The 20,874-nt window shown below is 44.8% G+C and overlaps 1 protein-coding gene across 2 annotated transcripts in view; it reads left to right on the top strand.

Annotated features, from left to right (window-relative positions):
- The window catches only part of VASH2 (vasohibin 2), a 138,503-nt gene extending 119,284 nt beyond the window's left edge, over positions 1-19,219 (top strand). Inside the window, exons 8-9 of one of the 2 annotated variants that reach the window (XR_013596263.1) lie at positions 15,689-17,055; positions 17,259-19,219. Coding sequence is in view for 1 of the 2 variants with exons in the window: in XM_078649758.1 (XP_078505884.1) it covers positions 15,689-15,761 (73 nt within the window). In the remaining variant the exon portion in view is untranslated. Of the gene's footprint in view, positions 1-15,688 lie in introns of both variants that reach the window. The other variant, XM_078649758.1, reaches the window with a different exon arrangement.
- The last annotated feature ends 1,655 nt before the right edge of the window (positions 19,220-20,874 follow it).

A 20,874-nucleotide genomic window follows, 5' to 3' on the forward strand; every position in this document is an offset into this window, starting at 1 on the left:
TGGTAGCACATTCCGTAGCTGCCTCTGCACGGCGGATTTCTTTGAAGGCCTGGCCTGAGTTTTTTGCAGTTTGGTGGGGATGGCAGGTACGGTCAGGGCTGGGTTAGCTGATGCACAATTTTTATTGCGGTTTGTTTTACGTTTAGCGACCTAAGGCCTTTCCCTCACGATGATTTCGGTTGGCAGGGGTGTCTTTGTATGGTCAGCTTTGGTGGGGGAGGGTTTTTCGGTTGGGGGGGGGTATTGTTTCGTACAGTTCTGAAAGGGTGGGTAGGCTCCGGGCTGGTGGTTGGAAGCTACGGCGGCCGGTGCCCCTTTGATTTGATTCATTTGCTTTTATCGCACTGGGAGGTGTGCTGCTATGATGCTTTGGAGTGCCACAGAAATTTCGTTTGTGCTTTGTGTGGGTATTCTTCAGGGCATTTCGGGCCTCTGATCTGCTGGGTTTGAGGGGTTGAGTGGGGGAGGGTCCACGGCGAGGTGGTGGGGGGACCATGTCAGGGTACGCCTGTGGCCGAGTATGTCCAACACTGATCAGATGGGGAGGGGTAGGTGGGGTGTTTCTGGGTAGCAGCGGTGTGTATGCATGCTGCCCTGTGGGGGACTGGGAGGTTTTTGTGTCTTCTCCTCGCCGTATCTCGGGGGACAAAGTTTTTGTCATACTGATGGCGGTCCCATCCTTGTTTCTCAGTGTTAGCTGTCCTCCGCAAGGTTTTGTTGGAGAAAGTAGTCTGCCTTTGCTTTGCCGGACCTCTCTTTTTCCCCTAGGTCTTTGGCCCCAGTCGCCGGATAAATAAGGGGGTGTGGATCCTGGGCGCTCTTTTGTTAAACTGGCTGCTATAGTCGCTGCGCGTCAGCTTTGTGGGAGATCTCTTGGTTTCAGCAGTCTGACACTTGAAGTCTCCTGGCATGGCGCAGGGGGCATGCGTTTGGGCGGTATTTTCCTGCTTTGGCTTCTATGGTTTCACAGGGTTGGGGGGGGCCCTTCGGGTCTACTGGTGCTGCATGTTGGTGAATTTGACTTAGTTTCTCTATCAGGTTTGACCTTGCTAAAGTTCATGTATCATGATCTCGTAGTCCTCAAGAGCACATGGGTGAGCACCATGGTGATATGGACGGAGTTAGTGCCTCGATTGCGATGGCCTGGGGCAAGGAGCTATTCCGCCATGGAGAAGGCAGGACGCAATGTGAAGAGAACGATACGACGTTTTGTCATCATTTATGTATATACAGTTGGCTCATCATAATTGGAATATTTCAGGGAAGTATGTATTCTGTGTGGACGGGGTCCATCTATCTGCATTAGGCAGTTCTTTTTCCTTCTGGAGCTTAGAGATTTACTTGCCACAGTTCTTCAGGTGCAGTTGTGGGGTGCTCCTTCCCTTCCTTCTTTGGGTGGGGCAGGAAAACGCTAAAGGTTTTCCTGGGTGGCGGTTTTGGCTAGTGGGGTGGGCAGCCTGGAGCGGGTTGGCCATCCTGTAGGGTAGCTCGTTGGGTAATCCTGGGGGTATTAGTCAAGAGTTAGTTTCGGGTTCTGTTAGGTAGGGAGTTTAGGCATAATGTGTAGATTGGAATTTTATGATATAAATAAATAATGAATGTGTTCAAGAAATGTATTATGCACCTGTCTTAAAATAAAGTGGCCTTTCTTGCTCCTTGAAGAAGTGTGGACAGTGATTTCTTGCGCGAGGGGGGACCCAGGGAGAGCCAGGCGCGAGCTGGTCTCTCCCTGGGCGTGTTCGCGCGAGAATCAGTTAAGCAGGTGGGGTTGATTGGGGGGAGGTATTAAAGGGAAGTCAGGCTGGCGGTTGGGCACGGCGTTAGAGGGAGGCAAGGGAAGGGAGGTTCTTTTTGCCCCACCCTCCCTCCCTTTATTCCTTAGTTAGGTTTTTACTTGACGGTGCTCTAGGCGCTGCTCTGGTCTTCGGGCCTTGCCACTTTTAGGACAGGTGTCTTTGTTCTTTTAGGAGGCGGTTTTGGCTAGTGGGGTGGGCAGCCTGGAGCGGGTTGGCCATCCTGAAGGGTAGCTCGTTGGGTAATCCTGGGGGTATTAGTCAAGAGTTAGTTTCGGGTTCTGTTAGGTAGGGAGTTTAGGCATAATGTGTAGATTGGAATTTTATGATATAAATAAATAATGAATGTGTTCAAGAAATGTATTATGCACCTGTCTTAAAATAAAGTGGCCTTTCTTGCTCCTTGAAGAAGTGTGGACAGTGATTTCTTGCGAGAAGCTCACACTAAGCGTCAATAACAGCAGAGTTGCTGTGCTGTGCAGACACCACGCTCTGGATTGCTTCCTCATTTCAACTCGAAGGGCCTACAAATGGTCCTCTCCCTGGCAGCGTGCTGCTGCTAGAGGCACACCTGCTCCGAGACCCTGCAAGCAGCAAAAATCCAGTATTTAGCCCAGTATTTTCTAGGACCCTCATCCCTGTTTCACATATGCGAGGACCTTCAAATACGTGAGTCCGGGATATGTCTTGTGCAAAAAACGGTGCCGAGTTTGATTTAATAGCCTATGATGCTCCATCCATATTAACAATCTAAGCAACATATAGGGTGCACGGGTACCCTGACGAGCATCTTTGTTCATTAATAGTCATTGATGCTGATTCAGGAATGTTTCTCAATTTATGTTTAAAAACCCTCACTTTTAACCCTAAGGTGAAACGCTTCCACGTGTTAATGATTCACTTTATTGAATTTTGGGGACATCTGTCAAACTACTCTAACATTATTTATATTTTTTGTTTGTATCATCTACTTGATAACTATTATCAGGGCTCGGCTCGAGCACGGGCTCCCGCCTTGGCTCGGCTCTCCCAGTTCATTTGTTGTCTCGCCCACTTCTCGCTGTACTGATGCACGCGTTTCTAATTTTGCGAGATTTGTCGGGCACTAAAAATAAATAATTGCCGGCCCCTTCTAAATGTACTCTGCTAAATACATCAGCCAAGGAGCCTTTCAGCAGGCATTATTTTGAGCGCGAGCTCTTCTCCTGCTCCTTCACGTGCCTGCGCGCGCGCCTTGAATCCCGGGCCTCGCCCAGTTGTGAATGCTCCCTGCTGCCATAGTCCCTTCCCCCTCCCCCCGTGAGCCCTGGGATGGGGTGCCCGGGCGCCCACACTTGCTGGCTGTGGCGGGGGTGTTCTAGCGGCTGGTATCTCTCGCGCGCGCGCGCCATCTGCGCGGTGCTGGCTGCAGCCGCGCGCCTCCCCGCAGCTGCGCCCCGTCAGCTGTCTGCAGAGCCCCTCCGTCTGTCTCACGGGCGCCCCCGCAGCATTTCCAGTTCCTCAGAGATTTATGGATAAATAAAACGCGAAGTGAACCCGATGATAGTAAACATTGTCGTGTAGCATTCTTGGCGGCGGGCTTTTATTGCAAACACGGGTATATCAATGCGGTGTGACGCACCCGCTGGCATCTAATGCATCAGGAAAGCGGCGCCACCGTCTTATAAGGCGCCACTGCCAGTACGTTATTATATTATACAAGTGTGTTTTTTCAGCGTCAAAACCTGCAAAAATAGTAGCGTTCCTTTGGGGGTGAAGGATGTGTCCAGTACTGATAAAAATATATAGTCCAAGAACCCAGAATTTAGGAAGTCGAGTGGTGACGAATGACGATAGAAAGGGGTGGAGTCATGAGGGGCAGAGATAGTAGATGCCAACTTGTACATTGTTGTTAAAAATTAATGACTCCCCTCCCCAGGAATTGGAATCGAGCTATTGAAGGAACCCTAATATTGAAGTTGTTGTAGTTTACTTAATTGGTCGCGTTATGGGCGTTATGGGTGTTATGGGGTTCAGGCATGGGCTGCAGAGATCTGTGTGTCCAGCAAGTGTCGGGGTAGGAGGGTAGCTCAGGTGGTTAACGCGCTTGGACAAGAAATCCAGTTGGGTCTTGCTTTCAAACCCTCGGTGTACATGGGTGGCAACATATTTGTACAAGCCAGCCTGGTTTGATCTTGAGCATTTATCGAGACATATAGCAGGGGTGTGTCTAATCTGTACGTGACAAAAAGCCAAATATATTCTGGAAACGATCTCCCCAGATTCCTGTGCTTGGTGTAGCAAACTGAGGTCTTTACTGGTGTCAGAATCAATTACTGGAGCAGCCGAGACGGCAGTGACTGTGAAAGATGCAAGAATTGCCTCCGGTCTGGAACAAACGTTATGCCCCACCAGGAGCATTGGAAGTACAATCTACAAATCTGTTTGCCCACGTGAACATCTGTGTCCAGCAAGGTCACTTGGATTACAGTTCTGATGATTTGACCTCCAACTGTTTCCAGCCAGGACCAGTTTCAGGCATGAGGGTTTGCTGATGGCGCCTTCAGTATTTGTGCTGGGCGCGGCCATGTCTGTTGGCCCAGGCTGGAACACTGCTGCCCCATTACTCTGGGGCTGGGTATTCTACAGAGACCGCTGCTCATTTGGGCTGCAGTCAATAGTTTCTTGGTGACGTTCAGGGTCAAGTGTGCTTTTTGAAAGGTTGTTGGGTGACCATGCAGTGTCTTATGCACTGTTTGTGTTAATGTGATGGTTACGCTGGCTGTTAATATAATACTTTCAGACATGGAGTTCCCTGTAGCCTTTTAACTCATTTCCTGAAGTGTTATTTGATGCTATGCTTCTGCATGTGTTGCTGTAGTTCTTCAATGTGGTGCCTATGATGGCTTGTGCAGTGGTAATTAGATTTAGGTAGTTGTATCTGGATGTGAAAGTAAACACAATTTTGCTAGTTGGATTCAAATTAAACGGGCCTTTTTTTGAATCTTCAGAAGGAATGGCCTTTATTAACAGTTAGTTATCCATATGAGCCTTGTACAGTGTGCACATGGGGTGCCGCTAGGCCTGAGACAGGGCTTGCTAAAATGTATTAAATGGTTACTCAAAAGCCGCTTGACATTTCTTGTACCACCCGGGCCGATACCGTAGAACTGTCTGGAACCCTTTGGGAATCCTGGGCCGGGCCGATATCGTAGAACTGTCTGGAACCCTTCGGGAATCCTGGGCCCATAAGCCGACAGATAAGTGAGATCAGGGGGATTCTGATCTCCACTTAAAGACCAGTCCCCCTTTAAGGCTCTTCAGATGACGACTGCTCCAGAGATCCACTGTCCTTTTCCAAGATGGCAATGTGCTTCCCAAGCATTATCTCATATGTCGAATTAAGTGGTTTTCGGGTTCATACAGCGATGCTTTTTAGGCTAAGCTCCAAAATCTTGCAGCTGTCCCCAACCGAGGAAATCTGTGGAAATTATTCACTGCGGTGGAGCTGTCCTGGCCAGCTGTATTTCAGTGGACGATGCTGGATGTAACAGTTTGATAATGCTGTGATGCCGATATGCTATTTTAGACCTCTGATGCACAAGAATACTTAGGAGTACATTGGTCAGATTGCAGGAATAATCTTCCCAGACAGTCTGGGCCAAGGTGGCAGAATTGGACTCCAATATCTTGGCATGATTCCAACTAAGTGCCCGTGACGCATGGAAAGTCTAAACATGGCGACGTTCAAAGAATAGATCCTGGAAATATGGAAACCAGAGAGCTTACGCTGACTGGGGATAACTGGGCTTTGGCAAGACCACACGCTGTTAGACCCCTCGAAACCAGCCAAGCTGGGATGAGGTGGTCTTCGTTTCTTGGAGATGAAGGACTGCACCTGTTTACTGTTCCATTCATTCAAGGATTAGGCAAAAGTGTTGCTCCTATTTGAAAGGCTGCCTGCTGGCTTTTCCTGTGTAAATCAGTGTTTTGTGATTGGTCCGTTCGAATGCTCCTATTGAAAGAGTTGTGAGCGGTGATAAGGTACAGCGGTTTGTAGTCCCTGAGGTTGTAGGATGTGCCATAGTGTTCACTGGTATTCATAGCTGCCATATTTTGCCCCTGTGCCGCCCTCTCCTCCCCCACATAAAAGTCAGTAGAACTCTCACAGTACCTGTCCAGGTTAACCCCTTCGCCGCTGGCGGGATTCCCCCGCTGTGCTGAGGGGCAGAGGGCGCATACAGCGCCCCCATGCTCATGACGAGCTCAGCTCGTCATGAGCCACGGCGCTCCAGTGCTCATGACCAGCTGAGCTCGTCATGACCGCGCCCGTTCCAATGGAACGTTCAGCACAGCAGGGGAATCAGCCCAGCGTGCGAGCGTTCCAAGTAACGGGCGCGGTCATGACGAGCTCAGCTCGTCATGAGCACCGGAGCGCCGTGGCTCATGAGCGCTCAAGAGGTTAAAATCACACAAACTTGAATGGAGCAGGAAGGTTCCTATGTGGGCACCTTCCCAGGACTGGGCCAGTTCCAGCAGGACAGACTGTGGCCTGAGAAGTGCAGCACCTTCAAGAGCCACTTTCAAGGACACACCTAAAGAAAAGGCTGTGCCTGCACCCTGTTTACTGTGGTTCTGGAAAAGAGGACCCACTAATAACCTCCGATTCATCTGTGGTTTGTGACTCCAGGGTAAAACAAAACAAGCATTTACAATGCAATGGTTTTGCCTTTGTTAAAGTTAGAGCTATTGGCATTGCTCTTGACATTATTTTTATTTATGTTTTTTTAAACATAAATAAATGGCATTGTCATTTACAATGCCAATAGCTTATTCTCTTGCAAATGACACACACAAACACCCACAGATACGATCCCCAACACGTGTGTGGTAAAAAACGAAGACCTTCCAGCCTCAAGTTTATTCGAACATAACAGGATAGTGAAACGAATACTTTCCGAATGCTCTGTGAAACTGCGAATCCTAAATGAACTCCAAGTTGCGTTTACAGCCCTTGCCATGTCTTGGCGCCATATTGACTCAGACATTGACAATTCTGTACATTAACACTAAAGTGTTCAGTCCCAGGTTATACTGCACAGACAAAAACAAACACTACTAACAACAATGAGAAACTCCCAAGATTGTTTCGAGAAAAAAAAAGATATTTTAGTTGGTCAATAATTCAAAGTTAACTGCCAAGAGTCTAACGTGAGACCAAAAAAGTTTTCATCTAGCATTATTGTCACTAACTTGATCAAATGTACTACTGATACAAGTGTGGATATTTTCTGTTGACATTCATTGCATTCGGCAGAGCAATAACAGACATCTAAAAAAAGATTAACTTAAAAGGTGAGCACAAATGGTTTTATGAAAACAAACTGAAAGTCACAAGAAAAAGACAACCCCTTGCTTTCTAGAAACAAGAGCAATGTGGCGGTGATCCCTCAAACTACTTTATTTGCTCACCGTGAGATGTACTAAAAAATATAATGGCACAACCCATATAGAAAGCACCTGGTTTCACAGCGCACTCTAAAGTGAGGAAAACAAATCACACAAAACTTCAAGTTAAACAATTAGAGTCTGATATTGCTACAGAACCTCTACGTGTCAGCCGAATTATTAAAATAACCAAGTAAAAGAAAATAAGACCCTTAAACGTAATATTGCATAACACCTGCTAGTCCTGCACTAGAAACGATCTTCAATAAAGACAGTGCAGCAGCAAAATCAAGATTACACTCGGAGCAGTAGCATTCTATCAAATCCTACCCCTAGAGGAGTGCGCCTGAAATGTTGATCAATAAACACGTGCTGGACTTCAGCTGTCAAAAACTGGACTTCAGCTGTCAAAAACGTCACTTTCTATGTAATGGTGAAGTGAAGCCGGAGTACCAAAAAGGAACTGATGGTTCATCTTCATAGAGAGTATAGACCACATGCAACGAGTACTCGGGTCTCAGTGTAGCAGTTTGGTGAGTTTAGGCTTAAGTGATGCTTTAAGTATGAAGCAGCTCCACGGGCGTGCGAGCGCAGCAAAGCAGAGCCCGCCGAGATCCCAGGCCGGTAGATGGTTACATGGTCGTTTGCATGCTTCATTGTGCAGCAGGCGAGCTGGGCTCGGCCTGCACATACCCTGTAGGAAACGGTGTGTGCTTGGCAGCAGTCAGGGCCAGAGCGCGCCCCCTACAGGTCCATGCGCGGAGCTGCACCGCGTTTGCAGACTGCAAAGCAAAAAGGGAGGGGGCGGTGGCGGGTTCTATCACAGGCCCAGAATCCCGCAATCACCGGAGAAATATATCACAGATCCATACCGGTATCCTCCTGCAACCATTGAAGAAGTAGGGCCTTGGAAGAGCAGAACTACACGTTGTGTGTGATGAGCAAGGGAATATAGGTGGTGCAAGTCGCTTTGAAATGGGTTGTGGGAATCCGATCTAACAGCTATGTCGCTTTCTCTACCGCAGCAACTGTCTACTGTGCACCCCTCGATCACTGAACTCAGCCGGCATCAGGGATCGTGCACCAAAAAAGAGACGCAGTGCACAGCATCACCAGCAGAGAGCGGTACACAGAGGGTCCGACGAATCATTGACAGGGGTGGGCCACTGTGCCTCAACACCTTGCGTTACTAGGCAGTATTGAGGGCTTGATCCCTCTATTCCGAAACACCGCACGAAAAGGGGGATGACCCCCTCGATGACAGCTGCCCTCGCGTTACTGCACTCTGACCCTACAGCTGCTTCGCTCAGCATCCTATCGGCGGTAGGATAGAACTAGCCACCTCTGCATCTTGTGTCACTACCACCACTCTTAAAAGCAAGGCCTGAATACACTTTTCAAACCCTCGGACCACCCCATCAACAGTTCCCCCAGCATCCAACCCCACGTTCCCAAGCATAAAAGTAACAGGAAGAGACCCCACCCCCTGGGGCTGTCGGGATGAGAGGTAGCATCAGACTGTCAGACACAACCCCTTCCTTCACACACCCTCACCCCAGTGGGCCTGGCGCCTACCTGCGGGTGCCGGTGTTGCTCGGCGGCTGCTGCAGGGTGGGGGCCAGCGCTCCTGTGGCTGTGTCGGGGCTGCTGTTTCCAAGGCTTCTTCCGGGAGCCGTCAATGCCGGACCAGATTCGGGGGTGTTCCCGAGAATCGGCTTTCGGCTGACGTAGCCAAAAGCCAAAAAATCTCGGGAACGCCCCCGAATCTGGTCCGGGATTGACGGACAGAGCCGTCTTCCAATGGCTAGCCTCCATTTATGGAGCTAGCCAATGAAAGACGGGGGCGGATTCCCAGCCCCATACTATACTCATTAGGTTTTCGTCGCATCGTTTTCGCCAGGCAAAACCTAAAAATGCAACAGACATTACGGGATGCCTGATATCCCCAAAGAGATCTGAGTGTCCGTGCACGTGTACTGACACTCTTGCCATGGAACTGTGCATCAGCTGCAGTAAAACCAGGCATACTTTTCTGTGACTGGTTCCTGCCAAAACTTTTGGGACAGCTATAAAGTCGGAGTATTCATTTGTCGCGGCACCGGCTTCTGTTGTTTCTTACTATATGCCCCCCCCTTTGGCTTTCTCAGAATTCCCTATTTGACTCGGGAGAGCCATGTGCACCTGTGCAGAGAGAGGCTGATGCTAGAGGTAAAACATGTGCGCTTAAAGGAGTAGTAAGTGGACTCTAGGACTGAGGCAAAGCTTACCTTGCTCATCCCACAGCCTGAGCCCAGCAGTCCAGTATAATGCCATGAGGAGCTTTGAGTGAGGCTGCGGAGACTGTCCGGCTGTGCAGTAGTTGCAGGGATCAATAGATGGTGCCAGAAAGAGTGACCTGAAAGTTGGGAAGCCAGAAGGTCTGATCGTGGACAGTGTGGTCTTCCTGGGATCTCTTCTGCCCCATGCGCTGCTCAGAACGGCGCAGGCTGCTCTGTGCGTGCTCTCCACACCGCCCCTTTACATTGGACATCTCAGTAACCACGAAGCACGGCATCGTTGGCGGCCCTCCGTCCATGCATGAGACCGATGTCCTTCTGAGCACATGGAGTCCACCTGGTCACTACAAAAATTAAAGAGCTCCCTTTCCCTGCTTTTGTACAAAATGAGGCTAAGTGCCTCTTACAGTTTTTAATGTGAGATATTTACCATTCTATTTTTTATTTAGTCGGTCTAAAGTAGGTTACCAAAAAGGAATTTATTCTGTATTTCAAAACAACATTAATAACAATTTAAACAGGAAAATGTATTATATGAAAATTCATATGTTTGTAATGATGTGTTGTGTGCAATGAATTCATGCTTTTTAGCAAATAAAATAGATAACGAATAGACTCTAAATGTCCGGGTTTTTCCTGTTTTAATTGTTGTTAATGTTTTGAAATACAGAATAAATTCCTTTTTGGTAACCTACTTTAGACCGACTAAATAAAAAATAGATGGGGAAAAATCTCACATTAAGAACTGTAAGAGGCACTTAGCCTCCTTTTGTACAAAAGCAGGGAAAGGGAGGTCTTTAATTTTTGTAGTATTATACACCCCCTCCCTTTTCCAGTTGAAAAAGAGTACCTCCTTCTTGTTTTTAGTCCACCTGCTCACACCCTCCAGAGCAGGGGTTTTCTGAGCGCTACCCATGCCTGAAGAACTGGATTGCAAGGGTGGAGCGGCTACTCGCGTCTGCGCGCAGACCTCTCCTCTAGGAAATGCCAGATGATGGCTGAGCACCGCCCAGATGTGCTGGAGAAACACTGTCCCGACAAGTGAGAATGCAGCTGTGCAGAGTATGCACCTCCAAGACGAGAGTAAGACCTTCCCTCTTCTAAGCCCTTTTTATCTCCCTAATGTCTGATGCGGGCTGGGCTACTGCTCCGATTGTAATACTGCTGGACACATGCAAAGTATCTGTTGATGCTCCTTCAGAATCTTCTATTTTTACGATGAATCTATATTAGTAAGCATACATTACATTTAAAAGAAATTCAATGATTTGTCTAGTCTGTAACCTCTAGTAGTGCAGATTCCAGCCTTCGACCTGAGTAAAATGTAGATTGAACATCCAGCCCGTGAGTGATCTTATCTGTTTGTTGTGCTTTTATGACAAATCTGTCAAATAAAGCTTTTGAAGAAAAAAAAAAAATCTAGATGATTTGGGACAGCCCTCTTCTTTATCCATTGGTTTGTTCAGCTGTCATTCAGATTTTGCTGAAGCACACAGTCTACAGCACAGGACAATGCCAGCCCCCCTTCAGCCATTGGCTCTTTTGTACTGCGAATGATCGTATCACAGATGCACATCCGCCTAAAAAAGAGGTGCACTTCAGTGAAACGTTCGGTGGGCCAACTTTATGTTGCCAGTACTTTTATTCCTTCTCCCTTTTCTTCCTTGGTCATCCTTGCATGTTTAGACTGTGACCTCTGGTTACAGTTATTCAAAGTCTATAGTACCCTTTTTATTATGTATATATTTTTTACTGGCATTTAATGTCAATCCAAATTTATGGCTGAGGGGAGAGCAATATGAGCTGGTAGGGGGTGGTGGGAGGGTAATTTGGGAAACGCAGCGTGGGGTTTCGACCACAGAAAAACATCGAAAGCAATTCATTATTGCCTGTGTGTGCAGCTGTACTACTCAATGAAGCAGTTCACATCTGTGCTGTGGGCTCTTACCAACGCAAATGAATTTCAAGGCGGTCCAAAGGGACCTGCATGTGTCTATATCCTCTGCGGTGTGAGGACACGAGCTCTCTAGATAGCTAAAGCTGTCTCTTGTCAAAACCAAAAGGCGGCTGTCTATGCACGTGAACCTGCCTGCTACGAGGCACTCGTACTTTTTTATTACGATTATTTTCGCTAGTTATGTTTTTTTTTAATTGCTTTTTTATTGGAGCATACGGACACCACATTATCGGCAGCTGTTTTACTCCCCACCCCCCTTTAAAGAAAATAACAAATATGTGGCATACACTTAATAAACAAAAAAAATGCATCTGGTTACCAAGGCTAGCTCTGCTTTGCAATTTGTTGCTTTTGTAGTGTCGATTTTTCGACATAAAAAGATCAGCTATATTATTGCAAAGAGCCTGTGAATATAGTGTAGTGAGGTCTTAGATTAGAGGTGAAGGGAACCAATTTGGTAACCGTCGGTACGAGAACCTTCATTCTCTTAGAGCCAGTGGTTCCCAAACTTTTTCCACCTGCAGCTCCCTTCACCTATTGGCAGTTGACTGCGGCTTCCCATTATGTTACTTTTTTGGGCAGATGCGGGAATGTAAGCCCGGCCGCTGGAGTACTTCCATTTTATTCCCTGAAAATAATTGGCATGAAGCTGATGAAGGTATTATAATCATATATGTAACAAAAGTGTAACAGTTGTTTAATAAAAAAAATGTATTTGGTTAAGTCAGAAAGAATACTCCCCAGCACTGTAGTTTGCATGGAGAATATATCTTTTTTTATTTTTGTTTTTAAAAATTTGGCACTAGCATTGGGTGCTCTCCTACAAATCATTATAGTTGTTAAGGAGCCACTTTTGATATATACAAATGCTGCTCCGCTAATCCTATTAGCATTTGTCCACATTAGTAAAGTTTTGGTGTTCTACATATATTTATCATTTCACTCATATCACTTGTGTTGATGTCAAGGATGTTAAATAGTTCTCACTTGTAATGTGTCTTATGATTTGAGAACTCTGCAACTGTTGATTTGGTATTGGAAAATGTGCCAGACTGGATCTATAAACCCACCCAAGGGTTAAACTAGACAGAGTGACAAGGAGCGGTGGGTTTAGTGAAAGAACGAAGGCTACAGTTATGCAGTTTACGTCATAAGCAGCAGCTCTTGAGATTGCGAATATACACAGCAAATGCACAAGACTGCTGTTAAAGTAAAACCTAAACTACAGACTTTAGAGGTTGGGGAGAAATAAGATTGTTTTTAAAGTTTTTGGGAGCACAATCAAAAAGTATACACTTTTACCAACTTCCAGGTTTCAAGAATGGAGGTGTAGAGTGCTGGAGCATGACAAATGGAAGTACAGAGGCATCTGTACATTGCTGAAGTCCCAATCTTTGTACAAGTTGGTGATGGTAAAACAAATCATACAAGCACCATTTAAAAATGTTATGAAGCAAGACGGCTATCCCAAAACAGCGCTACCAGCTACTGACAGCTTTAACAGTTTAAAACTCACCTGTGAGCCTGTGGTGACTGCAAGCTTGAAGACAGTCTTTTCAACCAGGTCAGCAGCAGGTAGACTGAGGCGGATCAGGAATTACATCAGAACCCAAGCAAGACAGATAACAAGCTAAAACTAGAGACTCAACAGGATCTGCTCCCTGTTTAGCTTCACCTGAAGTACAGCTTGAGAGGCAGGTACCACTGAAACACCCTCCTAGAATCTCCACTGGAGTGCCTTTTACCATGTCTATTTAATTCTATATATGAGCCAGGTAGTTGGGAATTGTGTTACTGAGCGATCTTCATACTGAAGAAAAAGTGGGACTAGTAAGAAGACCCACTATATATGACCTGGGCTGCTCATTGCAGGTCATACTTTCTTTTAAAAAAAAAAAGTGTGGGTTACTATTTGAAGGAATAATTCGAAATGTGCATGTTCTAGTTAAAGTACAGAAATGTCAGGAACTCTGACCAACAGGGCCGGACTGGCTACCGGGCAGTTGTGTGTGCTGCTGAGCAGGGGGATGATTTCTCCGTGGTATGGGCATATTTCGTTGATGGGGACCTGCGTGCGCTTTGAAAAAAAAAAAGCATAACGATTTTCGTTTTGCACACACAGGTCCCCATCAACGAAAGCATCCCCCTGCTCGGCAGCACACACAACTGCCCGGTAGCCAGTCCGGCCCTGCTGACCAAGCAAAGGGCAAATATTTCTAGTTGCTGCAATTTTTGAAGGTTTCCAGGAAGCACTTGGAGGCCAAGTTTCAAGTGAAATCCTGCTGAGGATATTGTCGGGCTTGAATCCCTTTAAACCACAGACCAGGATACAGCCTTGTAACTTAATTCTCAAAGCAACAGAGTTCCCAAATGCACAAATAGCTTTCTTTTAGCTAATGATCTCACGAGTCATTCATGAAGAGGAGATGACTAAGAATAAGATATTTCCTCATTAATTTCATAGATTTGTAACTTCAATAAACTCACTTAATGGCTCAGTTACTTGTTATGTGATTTAAACAGCCTTCCCTTCGTGCAAGTGTTTATATTTCTGTATCGCTCATAGTTTGTGTGAACTGCGTTAATATCTGACAAACAGGAGAAGTTAATGTGCTATTTTACATGTCGCACTGCCATCTAGTGGTACAAGAGGTAGTTTCATCTACCTTTACCAAAACATAGTTTAGATCGCGAGCTTACAAAATGCAATTAATTGCACAAGCCGGGGATATTTGTGTCTCGGCGCCCCTGGCTATGTCTGGGGGCGCACCAGGGCGCCGCGGCGCACAGATTGGGAACCACACTTGGGTTTAAATTTGAGCACACATTGGTGTTGCAGTGACATCTAGTGCCTGGAATATGCATTTTCGAGTCTCGTCGTCGAGTCAATTTTTTGGATTATGGGAAAATCATTTAATCTCCCTGTGTTTACCAAAAAATTAATTTGTCCTTGTGTAATGTAACTTGTGCTCATGTTAAGCACCTTCTGGTTGAGTTCGTGCTTTATAAAACTGGCTTATACACACTGCATCTAATGCTCTGGTGGCACAAGCCACTTTCATGAAATTAGGTAGCAAAAATATAGATGACATGGGTGACCCATTCACTGTATAGAACTAGTAAGAGAATTTTCTTCATATTCGTATTATTGTTTGGCATTGATCGTAACTTATTGCACTAAGAATCTTCTTTGTGGAATTTGAGATCGAAGGAGCGATGGAAACGTTTACGTCAGCAGCATGACTGACACATTTTGACCCAGAGCCCTTATAGTGTGTGCAAGGTGTTTGATTCTAAAGTGAAACTATTGTTCATTAACGTCATTGATTTCGTAATCGCTTATATTGATAGTGTTTTTTTAGAGATTGACGCTGGGAAACTGTGGACGTTGTCAGTTTCTCTGGAAGTGGGTGCATCCAGTGTTTTAAGGCATGGGCAAAGTGAACAACTACCAAGGGCCCCCAAATTGCAGGTTCCCCTGTCCCCCACTGCAATAGTGATCTTTCTGTCTGTATCTCACCTTTTTGAAAACATTCTCTCCTTCTGCCTTTCACGCAGTCGCTCTCACCCAATGTCGTACTAAGGATATTCGTGCCCCAAGCTAAACACACATACACCGGAATCTTGTATGGTAATGATAAACATTACCAGTAAATACCATGCAAATGGATATGTATTTGTGTGTAAACAAAGAACTGTAGAATAATATTGGTGTAGGTTAAAAGATCAGGTGAAAGTTATACTGTCAAACCAAACAAAATATCCATGTAGGTTAATGACTGCCCTCCTTCTATCTGTGCTGCTGCCAGAAAAAAAATACCATACATTATCCAGACACTTTAATATCATCATAGTATCATGTCTGTGCCCCTGAAAGTTCTACCTCAGGCAGCTGGATAAATAAACACCATGATCATTGCTGGGTGGAGGGCAAGCACTTTTTTTTGTGTGGAAGCACACAACTTCTAGATCAATGAAAACATGTTCTCCTGGCTCCCAACAGGTGGGCGGAGCCAAATCTCGCTCTCTATTGATGCTCACATGTTTGGTGACAGGCGGACTGTCAAGCCTAACCATAAACACGAGTGTTATTCTGAGTAAAAGTCTTTATCTCCCTGCACTTAAAATTGTAAATTGTGTGAGTAAAGTAAATGTGTGTAGTTATGTAAGGTTAATGTCATATCACTGCAAAAAGCTGAAACCCTCACTGTGTTTTTTTTCTTCTTGCTTTGTAGGCCTGCTGCTCTGGACAGGAAGCCCCAGCAGCTGAGCACCTTAAACGATGTGGGCTATCAGATCCGTATTTAATAAAGCCGGACACTGCAGCGGGGTAGACCGGGCTTCCGTGGTGCTTCTCTTTGCACTTTACCAGCAATCCTTTTTTTAAAAACCAGAATTATCATTATTTATTAAGCGTTTGTTGATTTTATAATTTGTAACTTTTTACACTGCAAGATTTGTTTTACTGAACCCGTGGAAACTGAGGCAAAAAGAACTGACCGGTGGGAATCCATGTCTTACAAACCAGGAAGGAACCAGTGTGTTAACAGTCTGTGGGATCTTCAGTCCTCACAGATGGCACTGGAAAGCTCTGACGTTGCATTGCTGTTAAGTTACTGAGGTGTTCTAATTTTTTAAAATGCATAAAAAAGCAATAAAAAAAACACAGGCGTGCAGAATTGGATGGTAGTTTTAGGAAGGGTCACCAATACCTCGGTTTTGATCCAGTAGATATGCAAACTGTCAGTATTTTTAGCGATAGACCATTTGGTCGTTGTCTAAGCTTTTCTTAAAACGCGCTTAAGGCACTTCCTACAGAAAGGTATTTTTGCAAACGGTGCAAACCTACGAACGCTTTAAGGGCTCTCTGGGCTGTCAAATGTATTATGCAAAGCACCAGGTCTCGCAAGAGACCAAAAATTTGCTTGGTCTCAAAACCTCAATCTTTTTATCGTTTGAAAAATTGTTTTTTTAATGAAATAAACATTTGTTTGTTTTTTAAACTGTCTACAGACTTGTACAATGTGTTGTAATGCACGAAATTGTTTTTGTTATCTAAAGTCAAAATTTGTATTTTGAACATTTTTGTTTACTGGATTATTGGATTGTTTCAAAGGGGATCCAGGCCAGCTCGTCCCATGTGTCTGGAGTTGCACTTCTTTCATGTACATGCATAAACACAGTGGTCTTTAACGTAAGTGCTGTAAAAAAATTAACCGGGAATTCAAGAAGTGTATTTAGCACCTCTGAAGACCTTCGAAGATCAGATCCTCGTCCTACTGAAATAGATTAGGCCACCTGGCCAACCCCCAGCAAGAAAAGATTTATGACAAATGCAGAGCACCGGCTTTTATCCATGGCCACAAAGTCGACTGCAGGTACTTACTGAATGGGTAGCCTGTTACAACTTCTAGGGTAGACCCATTTGGAAAACCCTTTCAATTTACATAACTTAAGGGCAGGGCTTCATAACCACCATCAGGAGTATGTGGAAGAAAAGCAAGGGGGGCACTTGGGCACAGAACAAAAGGCACAGTTGTCGCCCAGATCCGTGGTGGAACATGGAAATCACTTTAGGATAACCTATTCATTTTCTAGCTCTGTCCTTTTTAAGTCACGGACATACTACCCGGCTGGTCTTGACTGTGCAATGGCAGAGGAGTTCTTAGGCCATCTCTTATAGGAAGTTCTGCAACAAACTTTGATTCCTTGCCTGGTATCTGAGAGTACACAAGCGGTCCTTGGGCCTTGCTTATTGGATAGTGACAAACGATTGGCGTCAGAGCAATGTAGATCCATTTGGAGAATGTGTGGAACTCCAGGATACTAGAATAATAGTAATCTCAAACTCCCCTCCCTCCGCAGCTTCTTCAGGGGATACATATTACAGGAAGCGTAGACACCAGTGAGGTTTTTAATGAATTTTTAGAGCCTCTTGTGGTGGTATGGACCACCTCTTGTGTCTGCAGTCACTTAGTCACATAGGTTACGCATGAGCTAGTGCCACAACTGTCTTAGCACCACACCAAAGCACTGCCAAAAATCCTTTTGAAAATGGAGTCATTAGCCTGTTAGTTCACTGAAAGGTAATGATAGGCTTTCTAAATTTTAGAACATAACCGTGTATACATGATGTCTGAACTTCTTCTTCAAGCACAGTTAGGTCTGTGGTTGTAGTTTAGTATATTTCATACTGGGGTTCACACTCTGCTTTGGAGCTCGCAGTATTACAAAATGCACTTCTTTCTTAGATTGCTTTTTTGGGCTCTATATGCATTAGGAATTTTCTACGTGGAAGGTGGTCGTGGTGAAAGTCTTTGCTTCTATAACCGCTGAATGGCTAGCGGTGGAGGGACTTACTTTAGAAAACGATTGCAGCAAGCACAAATTGCGCGTTTTGTTTACTCCGTGCAGATTTTCCCCTTTTGCCTGCTGCAAACCCCGAATCGTTCTTCTTTTCCAGACAAGGTACATTTTGGACTAACTCTCCTCCTGCCTTAGGACGTTTTCTGTGTTGGGTGAAATGAGATCTTTATTTGCTTAGAACAAAAGCTACGCAATAAATATTTTAATTAAGTTCTCGCTGCTCTTGTTACAGAAAATGTGTTAGAACCAGTCTTAAATGTCTTATAACATTTTCCAGACTGTATTGTGGTCAGTTCTTAACTTAATGGTGTGCCTAAAGCAGAGACCACTCCTTACCTTTCCTAGTTGCCTTATGCGTTCCTGTTGCTCTGGCTCTTAGCTTCCCTCCTGGTCTCCAAGAGTGGCCTGCGTGAAAGTCTGGAAAATGGGAAACTGCATTTCTCTCTTTATTAAAAAAAAATTGGTCTGACGTAAATATTACTTTAGTGGAAAGATTATTCTAGCAGTGACCAACTCAGGCATGAATCTATACCAGATTTTCATGATCACCACCAATTATGTAAATAAGTTCATGTAGATCTAATAAATGTACATGTATTGTGTGTTACAATACATGTACATTTATGATCTACATGGAATATCTTGAAAATCTGGCATGGATTTGGCTCTCCTGGACCTCCGCTGGAAATTCTTGCTTTATAGGCTCCGCTGCATATGTAGAAATGTCCTACAGGTGTAGAGACTACCGGATTCTGCGATTTTTAGCTTGAAGCATCCCCATCTTAAGATATCCTCTAAGAATCCCATGATCCACTCAATGATTCAAAATTCAACATGTCAATCCAAATTTGCCTCCACGAACTGAAACCCATTTTTTCCCGTACTCGTAAATTGTGATGTTTTCAGATATAAGCAAGCCAACAATATTTTTGTAACAAAAATGGGTGCAATCTGTACACTTTCATAGACCTGCTCCTGACTGTTTTGCATAATTCTTCAACTGTTAAGTTGTTTTCTTGGCTCTTAGTGGTTACTACACCATTGGCTGCCCAGAGCAACACTGTAGCTTTATCTGCGCGTGTGCGACTTGCACCTAAGCGTTTATAAGCTGTACAAGCTCACCCAAGCATTTATAAGCTGTACCAGCTTCTGTAACAAACACTTTAGTACAATTTTTTTGTGATGACGTACAATCAATTCTGTTTGTTACTCGCTAACATGTTCTCCTTTGTGTATTTTTATTCCTGAAAAACTGATTAAGTGAATATTTTTATAATCCAAAACCAACCTTGTAAATAATTCATATAGTGATGATGCATGCAATTTGTTTTTGCCTTTGATATCATTGTATGTTTTTATGGAGCATGAACATTTTAATAAAATTTTTTCTTGAAAAAAAATATTGTCTGTGTGAAGTTCATTCACAATTACTATTTTGTTATACTTTTTTTATAATAGTTATATTATCAACATATGTAAGTGAAACAAATTATCTGGTGAGGATTGGCATGTTCAAATCACGTGTTGGACGTAGATACATATACTTAGCATTAGTCTGCCATCTAGTGTTGGTCTTGGACAATTACACGTTGTTTTCCTTCAAATAAGTCTTTGAGTCACGAGGTATAGTGACTCCTCCTCCAGTGTATATTGCGCATGTCCCTCAGCTCGTTTGTTAGATTGTTTTTTTCCGCCATCAGATTCAAACATAGTTTTAGCAGCTTTGGGATGGGAGCATCAATCCCTACTGAGGCCTTCATAGGATCTCTGTTTTTCTCTCCAGACCAACAAATCACAGATCCAGACGAGAGCAACTGGTGCTATCCTTCGTGCCCTCCCAGATCCGCTGTTCTTCGACTTCATCTCCATTCTACCGGACTACGTCCACAAGGGATGGAAAACACGCTCTTTAGCTTTTTTCCTAATTGCCACACAAAATATTCCAGGCAAAACCAACACAAAGTCTGCAACCTATGTTTGTCACCGGTTGTCCTGTGTGGCGTGTTTGGCATTCCGGTCAAAATAGACACTTCAGCAACAATAAAGGGAGCGTCGTTGGGCCCACCCAAACATGCACCAGATAGCTTTGGGGACAAGTTACCAGACCTCAGTCAAGAGCCGTGTGACTCAGAGGCACAGACGGCGCCAATAGATGTGTAGATATTCCTGGCTAGCAGTAGGGTCAGTTCGTACACCGAGCCCAACTCCATACAGAGGCATGTGAGTACTTTGGTGAAAGCCCCATACCAAACTACCTACACCGGCTTTCGGAGCCCCACTGCCTTGGGGCCATGGAAGTCTCCATCAATAGACACACAATCAAAAGTCCACTACGCCTGGAAAGCCTTTGACTAGCATCAAAAAAATTACGTTTTAACATTCATTTCGGTGCCTGCACTGAAACAAACTCTATCTGCACAGCGGAAGTCAAGCAAGGACTCTGCTGAAAAAATATTCCTCAGGTCTGAAAAAGTCTCTGAACCAAAACATGGTTTGGCTGCAAAAGCTTTGGTGTTGAAACCAACACATAAGCCACTGGCACCAAAAATGCAAATACAAAAAACGGCAACCAGTAAAACAGGCTCTTTGATGCCCTCTACATCTTTAAACTCGAATCTACAGAAAAAATACTAGAGCCACAGAAAAAAACAAATACAGCCCATTTTTGAACACTTGCAAAACAAGCTCGACAAGGGACTACAGACTCTTTGTGCATCCTCATACTGGGAAGCTAGGCACAAACACCACCACCTACCTCCCCCACACTTCAGAGAAGGAAAAAGTATTTTGAGGAGGACACTGCTGGGCCTCAAACTCATCAACAACAAAAAAACATGAAGACCGGCACAAGCTGTTTCTGTCTATCCTAAAACTGCCCCTGAACCATGGGACATTTATGATGCTGACCAATTGGACGATACCGATCTAAGTATCTATCCATCCAAATCCTCGCCACCAGATGATACATCAGCTTATCATGACATCAACACTAGGGCTTCTACGTACCACAAAGTAAGCCTACACACTGTCCCACAGGAAGAGGATTTCCTGTTAG

Source organism: Lissotriton helveticus, chromosome 6 (genome assembly GCF_964261635.1).
Source record: "Lissotriton helveticus chromosome 6, aLisHel1.1, whole genome shotgun sequence".
In the NCBI taxonomy this organism is placed as follows: Eukaryota; Metazoa; Chordata; class Amphibia; order Caudata; family Salamandridae; genus Lissotriton; species Lissotriton helveticus.